This window comes from Loxodonta africana, chromosome 4 (assembly GCF_030014295.1).
Source record: "Loxodonta africana isolate mLoxAfr1 chromosome 4, mLoxAfr1.hap2, whole genome shotgun sequence".
NCBI classification, from domain to species: Eukaryota; Metazoa; Chordata; class Mammalia; order Proboscidea; family Elephantidae; genus Loxodonta; species Loxodonta africana.
Window position 1 is genome coordinate 23,637,042 of NC_087345.1, and position 13,197 is coordinate 23,650,238.

Here is a 13,197-nt window from a genome sequence, read left to right on the forward strand (position 1 = left end):
ATTACCTGTATGTTACATAGTGATGAGTGCTACAGAGAAAAATAAAGCAGGGAAGAGGAATGGGCAGTACTGAATTGTAGTTTTAATTAGGTTGTCAGGATAGGCCCCACTGAGAAGCTCCCTTTTGTCTGGTATTTTTTTAATGCCTAGTAACAAATCTCTGGAGCCCTGGTGGTGCAGTGGTTAAGAGCTCTGCTGTTAACCAAACGGCAGTTTGAATCCACCAGCCGCTCCTTGGAAACCCTATGGGGCAGTTCTACTCTGTCATATAGGGTCGCTATGAGTTGGAACTGCAACGGGTTTTAGTAACAAATCTCAATGGTAAGCAGGAACCAAGCCTACTTTGTTTATTGTTACATATTCGGTGCTTAGTGCCTATCAGGTGTCTAAGAAATCTTTGGTGAACAAATGCACAAATGTTAGGCCTCAGGCTGTCTGTCAAACCACTAATTATCTAATATTCATCATATAAATGCAGAGCAAAGTTCAACAGTTAAAAAGAAACCCCTTGTATTATACACAAGTGATGTGTTCCATATAAGTTGGGTAGAAATCATATTTCAGTAAATTAAATCTTTTCCCACTTTCTAAATTATAAAAAAAAATTATAGCCAGTACAAAAAGCACTGCCTAATGACTAGCTTTCTAAATTTGGATTTTTTGGTATCAGATTTCTGAGAGGAGTAAAGCTGTATATGCTAAGGGCTCTCACCCCAACCCTCATAAAACCACTCTTCCTTTAAATGTCTAAACCACACACTCACCCTGTGATGCCTGACGTAACGTAGTCTTTTCCCAGGTAGTTATAACCATGGCGAACCAGGTCTTCACACACGTCCTTCACTTTACTGCCTCCAAACGCAGTGCCATAGTGGAACTTGCCATCCAACACGCCAGCCTTGCCTGCCAACAGTTCAATTAACTTGCCCACCTGTGCGATGTGAACAAATGAAGTGAGTGGCCCCTGGCGGTATGGGGATTCTGTTTATTCACCTCTGGCCTGTTTTCCCCAAAGGATATGAGATGACCACTGCTAATTATGGTGATAAATTAATAGCAGCAAATATTTATTGATCTTTTACTAACTGACAGACCTCTGCAAAAAGCTTTACATGTGTTTGCTAATTTCACTCCTCTCAAAACCCCTAAGAGATAGGCGCTGTTATTTTTCTCATTTTACATACGAGACACAGAGAGGTTAAATAACTTTCCCAAGGTCACGCGGCTGGTTAAGTGGTGGAGCCAGGATTATGAGAAATAGCCACTTACAGGGAGATCTACACGGGTTTCTTTGCTGAGGGATAAGGTCATTACTCAGAAGACTGCATTCTCAAAGGGCAGCGTAGCTGTGCTCCTCATTCTCTCTGTAGAGGACAGTGGCCCAGAATTATCAGTGGCTAGGAGCCTCTTTACTTCACAAGAGGTCTAAGGGCCCTTTCTAGAAGTCTATTTCAGGGTCCCATCACCTCCACTGACTATAACTAACCCGACTGCCTGCTTTCTTCCTCAAAAGTAGCGCCTCTGCAAAACGTCAAGGTAACTGACCGTCATACGCGATGGGAAGCCGTGTGGGTTCATGATGATGTCCGGACAGATGCCAGAATCACAAAACGGCATGTCTTCCTGGGGGACAATCAAGCCACAGACACCTGGGGGAGAGAAGATTTCTTGCTGCATAAAGCAATTCGGCAGAAAGGACGAATACAGTACCTAATTGGGATCTCCCCGCTGCTCGCTCTATTTCCACTGCTCTAAACACTTTCCCCACAGTCTCTAGTAAGAGGAACAAAGGCAATTTCCAACAATCCTGCTAGCCGAACAGCTCAAAAACAACTCCCCTTGCAGAAAGAGGCTGCAGCCAGTGCACGGCCTGTGGGCATGATGTGCACTGCTGCTGTCAGGCTGCCCACCCACCTCTCGTGCCCTGGACACCGCGCGGTAGAGACTTCACTGCATCCTGGGCCCGGCAATGTCTCTGGAGCTTCAAGTCAGCGGCAACATTGCCTCTTATCAGCTAGTTTGTGATCTGCTATGTTCTGTACCCAAATTATAAGAACCCAAGGTCTCTGACCACCAAACACAGAGCCGATTAAACAAGGGGTGTGTTCTAAGACCTGGTTTTAAAAAATGGTGACAGGTATTTGTGTGTGGCTGATGTGCTACTAGGTCCAACAACGCACTGCAGAGCACTGCCTGCTTGGTTGCTTCTTGCCAGGGCTCCCCTGGCTAAGCCTAAACCGCCCGAAGGAATTTTAATTCCTATAGCTTACAACCCATTAGAAAAGCCATCTTTGATTAAATTTGTAATGTTGAACAAGAAAATAAAATGTCAAATCATTCTTGGAGAAAAGGACTAGAATTAGAAACGGCATCCTAAGAATGAACACAAAAGAAAACAAGCTACCAACCACCTGCACACTACTGATATTCTCTTAACCGCACTTTATTGCTGCCTTATTAGTATTGTAACCTGTAGGTGATTTTGTTGCTAAACAGTTTTTAATTCTCTTGGTTTCTTTCTCTCAGGTGGAAGCAGAGGGGTAGAACTTAGATTGTTAACCACAATCTACATAATTTAGAAAGCAAAAACTAGTGTACAATGGCAGGGGACTAAGGAAAAACTGTTCTATATTTGCAGCAAGATAAAATTACTTTGCCCTGTGTGTAAAGTTATCAACCATCTGCACCTACCGAAAAGAAACTGCTCTCAAAGAAGTTTTTCACTCCTCAATTTGACTTCCACATAATTACTCAAACTGTTTTCAAATAAAAAATTTATGATGTTCTAATCACCAAAAGCTAAAGTCCAACGATAAAGAATGCCATGTGCCCATTTAACACTGGTTATTAATGTTCTGATTTCTTAGTGGCTGCCAATAATATGGTCATAAGGCTTGTGGAGTTGAATTCTAGAGCATGTGTTACTTTAATTGGCTTTCTGGTTGAAACTGTATTATTTATTATAAAAAACATACACTTTCCTATAAGAAGTACAGATATAATTGGTTTATTTTATTTCAAATTCAGCTACCATGTACTAGAATTTAAATCAAGCAGAGTGTGTAATCCTTCTTCCTTCTCTCCAAAAACCCATCTTGTCCACACTGAAATTATCTGACAAAACCCGAGAGCTATTGGGAAATCTGCTCTGAAAGAGATCAAACTGTAAATCTAGGTGAACCGACAACAACATTGTTGAGGAGTGAACGAGATGTTAAAAACATCAACTCTGAAAGAGGCCGGTCCTGGGACATGCTCGGGTGAGAAGGCAATTTTGGCTGGTGAGGGGCTGGGGGTGGGGTGGGGTGCAACTATATCCCTGAAAAACAAAACCGAAGAAAAAACTCGGCACCCCTTCAGCAGCAGTTCACAGGGGGATGCTGGCGTCTGCCTGTCCCCCCTCCAACAAGGGAAGGTGGGAGCGTGGGGCGGGAGGTGCACAAACTGAAGCATGACATGCTTATACTGGGGGAGGGTAAGGACAGAGAACTCCCATTTTGTGTTTTCAGTTTGACTGGACACTGTTCATGCAAATCCGACTTTATGATGTTGTTAGAATGAAAGAAATGCTCCTTCCCTTGAAATCTGAATCTCCAATCACTTTGCTTGAAATCTGATGAATATTTCCTGCAGAGCTTCCTTTTTGGGGAAGTTATTTTCTTATCAGCCCTTTGCTGAGATTTAGTTTAAAAATGCATATAAACAACATTTGATTTATTTCCTGCCACTAGAGGAACTGCTTTGGCTGCATCTGAACCGAGGGCACCTGTAAGCCAAAAATTAAATCTTCGCTAACTTAAAATTACTTTAGGTTCTGCAAACCCTTTTATATGCCAGGATGGTTCCCATAGCAGACAGCCCTGTGTTGTTTGTTTTGTGTGAAAGTGAATGATAAAAGATCCATGAAATCGACACAGAAAGCCAGAACAGCAGAAAGAAGCGAGGGCTCTCCATCACTGCGGCTTCTACCCTCTGCTGACTTGCGGAACAATGGGAGCAAGACATCCCACTGCAGATCTAACACAGCTGTGCATTTCATTAGATGGAGAGCACTAGTGACACAAGTAAATAATTAACTTATTCTGGTCCGCTGACTGTGCTTATGAGACCAGTCATAGCTGACAGATTTTAATACAAGTTAACACAAAGAGGCCATAATGAGCTTAGACGCTAAAACAAAATATTTAGACAGAATCTGATCATCTCGAATCTCAAATGAGACAGATGATATTTAAAAGTGTGTATTTTACTGAATTCATTAGGGAGCAGAAAGAGTTCTCACTCTTAGTGCCTGGCTTTTTTTTTTTTTTTTTTTTTTCTTTTTAAGGTATTTCTATTTTAGAATTCGTCAAATCCCTAATCAAAACGTGAAATTTTCTTAATTTTGAATGAAAAACTTAAAATGTGTCTTCTCCAGGGACAGAGGTATAAAATCCCTTCCAATATTTAGAACTCTTAAAAGTTATGATCACTGACCCTTAATGCTGGCTTAAAAATGTAAATGCTATGCAGTCTGCTTCAGTGTGTTAACACTCCCCTGGATCCTTGAAAAGAGGATGGACTACAAATAAACCATATCTAATGGAAACTGTTGTGAAACAATTACCAGTTCATACCTTAAATGCTTACACAGCATTTCAGATTTTAAAATAAAATTTCATCCCCTGGCTCATGCTGGTGTCTCAAGCCCATTGTTTATAGCACAACCTCCTGGCAGTGAAATGCAAACACACCCGCTTACCAGGCTCAGGAGAATTTAATATACTAATCATAGAGGCCAGCTGGGAATCAGACCATAAACTCCACACCACAGAACTCTTAAAGACGATAATAGTTAATAAGGAAAATCAAAAGTAGAAAGCCAGAGCAGAAAGGGACTGCAAATGCTCAGTCAATAAAATATGATTCCATTACCATCAACCTTAATTTCAAGCTGTAAAGGCAAAGAATTTGGGGAGTCTAAAGAGGGTCGCTATGAGTCGGAATCGACTCAGCGGCACTGGGTTTGGGTTTTAAAGACACCACAAGTTGACTGTCCTCGCACTCAGGAATGGCAGATCTGGGGACCCACGGTTGCAATTCTCTGTATCATGCCCTAGGCACAGGGGGCTCTTACGCCAATTGGTTACTACTATTTCCATGGCTTCACACAGCAACATACAGATCATTTTGAGAATAGGTTTACCCAGCAGAAGTCCAGAGAATCTGATCAATCATTTGACTATTTTAGGTAGTATTTCTGCTTAGTAACAGCAGTTGACTTGTTCAAACGTCATTTTTACTTTGAAGCCAAAAGTTTTAGTGTAATAGATCTGTGTAATGGATCTGGCTTAATTCAAATAGAAAAAGGAAAAGATAAAAAAAGAAAAAAAGGTAAGAAAAAAAGGAAAGCATTCTGGTGCCGTATCAAGACAAGAAAGCAAACACTACCACCTGCAGAGGACAACTGTAATAACACCTTCAATTCAAGGGCTGTTTCTGCGGTGACTTCAGTGTGTTGAGAACTGACTAGCAAACGGTCTTCTATTTTGTTGATAGCCAGGTCTCACTGTGCTTTGCTTCAGTTTATCTAGCGAGTCTACCTTCTCTATGTAACTACTTCTGGATTAAATTTATTACTCTGAGGTTGATCTATATTGTTACTCTTGCTTTTTGAGTGAGGAAAGGGAGAGAACCATTTCCCACAATTACCAAGCAGATGCTGTATGGCACGGGCTTCCATGGGGGGTGGATATAAAGAGATTCAGGGCCTCAACTCCACACCCAGGGGCATCCTATGCAGATGAATTTGACTGGATGTTGAAAACTAAAACATTATACGAATTTTGACTGGATACTGAAAACTAGAACATTATACAATTTGGACTGCCACCTTCTAACGCACAAAGTGATCTGGCAATCCATTCTGTGGGATAATACTAATCAGAATCTAAACTGCCTCCTTTTACTCTCTGCGGGTACTCTGCTGGTAGACCAGGTTATTTATTCGGCGCAGTTTCACACCCTCTGCACTGAAGGAAGGGTGAAATGGTGCTGTGATTTTTCTCTATCAGTCACAGAGGAAGAAGAAGGCTGGTGTTTAGTAGAGGGAGCGAATGTTTGACTGAGGCCCCGTAATAGCGAGGTTCACAAATGCAGGGGAAATGCCCTCTGTAAAGAGTTCGCCACCCCCTGGGGTCTCAGACCTATAAATGTCAGGATATCAAGGAACCTCGTGACCTTAATTTGACTCTTTGCTCTTCAGCTGATGTTGTGTTATTTGGGGGAGGGGGAGCACCACATGCTAGTGAGCCTTGGTTGCTTGGTCTTTGTAATGGGAATAATTAGCCACCTATTTCATGAGGCAATTGTGTTAGAAGAACAGATGAGCTAATGTCTGAGAGGTACTTTGAGGTCCTCAGAGACAGGCAGCATCTAAATACAAGGAATTATTATTATATAAGAAACCTAATTACTCTCAGCAGGAAGCAAACTAGCAAAGCAAAGGAGCCCAACTTAATGAATAGAAGGAGCAGTTGCACTAACTTCAGCTGCAGAGGCGAAAAGAGGCTCACTAGGAGTAGTGGGCTGTTCAGGTCATTTAACAGGATCAGGATGGTGTCTCCGAACAACTTCACAGGGCCCAGGGCTGTAGGTTTCTAGTTGGGAGTAGTTTACTGCCGATGAATATGGCGGTAAATGGGGCCAAAGAAGCAGCAGAAATGCTTTCAAGTTCGACTGTTCCTATTTAGTAAGAAATGTTTTGCTTTGGATAAACTCATCTCTCTGTGCCTTCATACATTCAGAAATGTAAATCTCTAAAATGAAATGGGAAGGCTAACACAGGTGGTTGCTCCTTTCTTCCTTCCCCGCTTCTAGCTACGGAATTAACCTCCCTGTATTTTTCACACCGCCACCTTAAATAATCCCAAGGGGGAGAGGGGTAGACAAAAGCTGTTGAATCGTATTAGCTTTGTTCAGCAGTTGAATCATTTCCAGATCTATCACATCACTTGCCATATCCTGGTTGACATAATTTTAATGTGGCTCTTCCTTACATGTTAACAGATAAATAATGCATAAGAAAACTTGATTAGCTTTCTTATTAAAACATCACTCTAAATGAGAGGAGGCGCTAGAAGACAATACAGTTTTTACAGGGCTTTCCCAGGAGCAGCTGAATGGTTTGAGGTGATAAATTTGCATAGTCTGAAGCACACAAAGGGCTGATTAATTGAAACCCTTACGACTTTTTTTTTTTTTTCTTACGATGCTTCTGGAAGCAGCTATTGTAAAACAATAACCATAGGAACTTTACAAAATACACACGGCTCAATGTGTCAAGAGCTTAAGAAAATGCGTTGAGGCTACACTATTTGGAAATAGCATTGGAGATTTTTATTCTGGGCCATAAAACACTAAACACCCTAATTTCAAAGCTTTAGTTGGATATTTACTGAAAGGTCAGAGGGTTACTGATTAGTTAATGATGTCCAAAATTTGTTCTTAAATACGGAAATTAAATAAAATCTTCGTACAACAAGGTGTCTCCATGGACAAAATAATCCCGATTTCTAACACTAAAGTAAGAGTTGCCTGAATTTCTCTTTGGACCCAAACTCAGAAGGATCATTTGGCAACAAGTACCTTATCTTGGGGCTCACACTGTTAGCGTCATCAGCCCCCCTCTTCCCTCCCACTTAGAAACTTCCATTCAAGCAGGATCACGTGAAGTAGGGAGCCAAAGATCTCCAGACTGTTTGAAGCTTCAGCTTGCAGAGGGTTTTAGATGGTCTCAAGTGCTACATAAGTACAAGGTGTTATTATCATTTTAAATCAAGGTTTTTTTTTTTTTTTTCACTCTCCCAGCTTTAGAAAACACAATCTAGAAAAAGGAAGTAACAAATGAAAGTCTGGCAAAAGCAAATTTTTTAACCAAATCTTGCTGAACAAACAAACTTTCTTCCTGGATTTTCTGCCACATGTGAGTTAACATTTTCTTACTTCTCATAACCTCATTATATCTACTGTATAAGGATTCTTGAAGGTGCTGGAGAGCCCGGGTAGGTTTTCTTCTGATAAGCCTTCAATAAAAATCTCAATAAACAAACTCAGCAGGTTTTGTAATGATTTTTATTAATCTGAAATGGAAGCAAATCATCTTACAATGAGACTTTTGTGGAACAAGAAAGGGTCAAAGAGGAATCTCCCAATCAATTTTATCTACATATGGGTAAGCCAAAAATAGATACACTGAACCATTCCGTGAAATTACTACATTTTGATAAGACTATACTTTTAAAACAAAGGTTGATTTGACTCCATTTAAACTAGTTGCCTTGCCCTCAAGGATTTAGGGGAAGAGAGGGAGGAGTGGGTGCCATTACCTCCGATTTGCAGTTATTAAAAAGCTTCTGTTTGCCAGGACAAACATTCTTGCTCAAATACAGTTTTTCCTCCTCTGCTTAGGAATACTGTTTGGTATTGCTGCCCAGTTCTGTGATCTACAGGACCTTTGTTGGAGGTGCTAATCCTTTTTCACATGAGAGACTGAGAAATGTTCTTTCAGGGAAGTGATATATTGCTTTTTTTTTTCTCCCCACATCAAAGGAGTCCACTTTTTCCTTCCTCATTGTGAATGGCAGCAAAAGTAAGAGGAAATCTGGAAATATAATAATTTGGTTTGCCTGGATGCTGAAATGAAACTTAGCTTGGGAATTCCTTACGCAGATAGATAATTTTTATTAAAGAATTAAAAAAAGAATTGGAGCAGGAAATTGGCTTACCCTTCCAATAAACACATTAGCCATTAGAGAAAGCAAGGCTCCAGATAAAAATGTTTGCCCTTGATGACTTCCCTTTTTGTAAAATTTATACCGAAGTTAAAGAAGCTATATGTTATTTCTATTTTAATAGAAAGTCTAGTTCCAAACATGATTTCAAGCAGCATTATATGTGAATAGCTCCTCCTGTTCTTTATCTGTATCTATAAAGCTGGTCAAGAAAGAATCTGAAGAAAGAGAAGACATGAAGAACATTCCAGACCAATATTCTGCTCTATCTCCCACTGGAGCATCATTATATGTCAGTCATCGAAGGCATGACTTCACTCTAAGAGTACCTAGAAGTCTAGAACACTTGGGAAAGGAGAGCAAGACTCCAGGGTTTAAATCCTTTTCCCCAGCTTAATTTAAAACAAAACTGAATGAAACTTTACTTCCCTTGTAAACACACAACTCGGGTGTATAGGTTACTGCTGATTAACCTCACCTTTTCCAGTATTTTGCATGTTACTAGAGGATGAGTTGCTCTAGAGTCTTGATCAAAGGCCCACTCTTGTTGGGAGAGCTGGCTCATTGCACACGGACTGGTGAGACACATAAGCCACCTCACAGAGACCCAAAGGAGGGCTGTACTTCATTAAGATTCTTTGAATTTCTCATTAGAAGCCTAGACCAGACTGAAATTCCCTTATGTAAAAAAAGTACTCTGTGAGTGAATCGTGTCTGCTTCTGAGCCTGGAGCAGTCTTTATGTTAACTGTGACCCCATCTTTTTAATGAAATACTTCTCTCCTTCCTCAACACCTGGCTCTCTGCTCCATCCTCCTCCATTTTGGAGGTCACAGAAGGTGATGCTACTTATTGGGTCTGTCATATTTTTAAACAGCTTCTGATCAAACATGTTCACTCTCTTCAGAGGGCCTTCTCTGGCCAACTGCACTCATTTATCACGCGGCACTGATGCTGATTCTCAACGACTTAGCACCGACTTTCTTGCTCCAGTTTACCCAGTCCTTCTGCTCTCTTCAGTCTTCTTCATGAGCTCATTTGTAACATGTAGCATAGGACTACCTCTGTTTAGTGGCCTCTGCACACTTGTTTTAGCTAGCTACTAGTCATCCCACCACCTCTGAAGCGATCAGGCTTGAGGAGATGAGACATTCATGTTCTGTGAAACTAAGTTTTCAAAGCTCCTCTAATTGGTAGAGGTGACATTTTTAAGAGGCGATAGGTACAGAGCTGCATGCCACATGCTATCTATGTTCAAGAATCTTTAGCGACAACTGTTAAACTTTTAACAAAAGACAACATTAGGCAATCTGCAGCGTGACCGTTGCTTTCTGAACATCAGGAAAAATAACTGCAATGCTCTAATTGGAGAAATGGAAGAGGGTAGGCAAAAAGACACGTTCAACTAAAAGATTCTTCAAATTTTCTCATGGAGAATACATATGTACCAACTTACAGATGATGCTATGAAGAAAAAAATAGCACTTCCAAACATTTTTTTATTTCAAGAGTGAAAACTAAGTTCTACTAATTACTACTCTTACTTCAGCTTGTGTCAGGACCAAAACAGAAACAAATCACTGCATGAATCTAGGTGTGACATGTATACCCTAAAAACTCACAATGCTGTGACACTTTTTGTCAGCTCATCTCATGGCAATTACAAACAGCATGTAACTGATGTGGTGGGCTACATTTTCCATTTTCCCTCACATTTTACTTGCCAACATCCAACTTTCAGTTTTGATCCGGTTCCTCTTTGGGTCCGACTCTTAAGTGGCTGGGTTATTGCGTGGTTACCCGCAGAACCATGCCAGCTGCGTACAATGCACGCTTAATGTTCCAAATAAACTGCAACCACTATCCAAAACACTTACTTTAAGAGCCTCTCATTTTTTCTGGCTTAAACTATCACATCTAGCCAGGTACATCCAAAGAACGGTCAAAGTTGAGAGCACAAATATTCGCTTCCTTCTATACCTGCTCAAATTCTTGATATTGCTGAGTTTTAACAAAGACTACCAAAGCGAGACCAGGGGAGAGTGGGAACACTGCTTTACAACAGATTGACTTTAGAAGGAAAGGTTACTTGAGAATACAGCACTATTTTAGGAGTCTATCTTAACATGGGGGTTTGGCAGGCATTTCTGGAACAAGGTGCGTGAGACTAGACATTTATTCTGGATTTATGGCAGAGGGTGCTGTGCAAAGCTGTTTATCCAGGAAGAATGAGAATTGTGAGAATATCTTGAGAAGACACAGAAAAAAATATTAAGAAATACTAGGATTCATTCTCAGGAAAAGGCTGTATCTTTTCTAAGGAGAAATGTCTGGGAATATAGCACTCTTGAGGCAGAGTTGTAATGAAATATCAGAAGAGAAAAGAGCCACCTTTAACTGGATTTAACAGAATGGGAAATGTACTTAGATTCAAATCCTGGCTTTGCCAGCTCTAAGCTTCAGTGGACAAACTACTTACCTCTCTGAGCCTCAATTTCCTCATTTGCTAATAATACCAACTAGAATTGTAAAGGTGAAAGTATAGACTATAGATGAAAATACTTCTAAATTATTCAAACACAAAAGGTAAAATACTATACATTTGGGGACAGTCGGCATATAGATGACTCCCAAATTTTATCTCTAGCCCAAACCTCTCCCTGGAGCTCCAGACCCTAGAACTAACTGCCTACATAACATCTTCACTTGGAGTCTAACAGGCATTCCAAACCTGAGGTCCAATCTCTTATCCCTTGACTCTGCCAAACTCCAAAATCTATTCCTCCTTCCCCAGTCTTTCCCAGCTTGGTAAACAGCACCACCAGCTACTCGGGCCACAAATCTCAATCTCAGTTCCTATCTTTCCCTCTCCCAACATCCAAGCTATCAGCAAGCCCGGTTGGCTCTATCTCCAAAGTACATCCAGATTCCATTTACTTCTTTCCATTTTCTTCTGCTGCTATCCTAGTCTAGCCACCTCCTTTCCTGCCTGGACCACTGCAAGGTCTCCTTGCTTCCCTCCCTGCTCCCTCTTCCAACATGCTCTCCATATGGATGGCAAGGCAATCTCTTAAACCTGTAAGTCAGACCTTGTCACTCCTTCGCTTACACTCACCATGCAACGGTCCTATGGATTCCCAGCACATTTAGAATAAAGTCCAAACTCCTTTCCTCAAACCTCATTAACACTGGAGTTAAAAAATATTAAGGTATAATCCTATAAGGAGAAAAAGTAGGCAATGAGGTATCAGTGAACAAGAGATAACTATACAATTTTGAAAGGTGATGAGTAGAGGCAGGAACAGGAAGTGACTTAACAGAAGAAGAAAGCTAAACTTGAGTTACCTGTAGAGAGGATATGGTGAAGTGAGCTGATTCAGGCTTCATCCCCTTCCTGGGAAAGCTCAGGAAATAGAGACACAAAGTACTGTGAAAAGTGGAGTGGAACTGAAAGCAGGAGGACTCTCAACTCACTCAATCCAGCAGCAATTCCAGTGGGCTCTACTTTTAAAATGTATCTAGACTCTGATCCCCTCTCACCACATCCACTACTATTATGCTTTTCCAAGCCACCACTAACTCTCATTTGGGTTATTCCAATCACCTTTTAACTGGTGTTGCTGCTGCCTCCCTTGGCTCCCCTCAGACTGTTTTCAACTTAGTAGCTGGAATACATTAGATCATATCTCTCATCTGCTCAAAATCCTCCAGAAGCACTCCCTCTTACTCGGAGTAAAAGCCAAAGCCCGTACAGTGACTTCCAAGGCCCTTCATAACTGACCTCCTCCCTTGACAACTCGCCCCCTCATTCACCCTGCTCCAGCCTTCCTTCCACCCGGGATGCTCTTCCTCAGAGAGAGGGTTTGCTCCCTTACTTCTCAGGGGTCTTTACTCAAATGTCATCTTCTCAATGAGGTATTGTTCTCCAACCACTTTACCTGAAATTTCAAGCACTAACTAACCCTCCCCCCCACGCTTCCCTACTTATCCCCCTCCCATATATACATTTTTTCCATCACAGCACTTATTATTTCCATTTTCTTTGTTTTGTTCACTGCTTATCCCCAGGGCCTAGAACAGTACAATATAATTAGAAGACACTTAAGAAATATTTGTTTAAATAAATGTCTTTGTAAGAGACTGTCCGACCCGAGTTCCTACACCCCACCCCATATAGCCAGGAAACTACCCTCCTCTCCCAATTCCTGCTTGAGAAACAGAGCCGTAATAACCACAGGGCCAGGAGTAGCAAGGACAACAGAGGGCAGGGGGAGGTACAGGCCTGATGCACAGGAATTAAAGGAAAGTCTGCACGTGGAACTTCGCACTCCGGCCCCCTGCTCCTGGCTGGCTCCCACAAGGCCAGTCCACAGACTGAAACACTGCCCCACCCTCACTCCAGTTCCACCTTTTGGGCAGGAGTTAGA

The 13,197-nt window shown here is 41.4% G+C and overlaps 1 protein-coding gene across 2 annotated transcripts in view; it reads right to left on the bottom strand.

Annotated features, from left to right (window-relative positions):
- Nucleotides 1-13,197, bottom strand: part of POLR3B (RNA polymerase III subunit B) — a 145,742-nt gene that overhangs the window by 13,667 nt on the left and 118,878 nt on the right. For both annotated transcript variants that reach the window (XM_064283661.1, XM_023539140.2), the window contains 2 exons: nucleotides 1,546-1,649; nucleotides 765-931 (listed from right to left, as the gene is read on the bottom strand). In XM_064283661.1, the coding sequence (XP_064139731.1) occupies nucleotides 765-931; nucleotides 1,546-1,649 (271 nt within the window). The remainder of the gene's footprint in view (nucleotides 1-764; nucleotides 932-1,545; nucleotides 1,650-13,197) is intronic.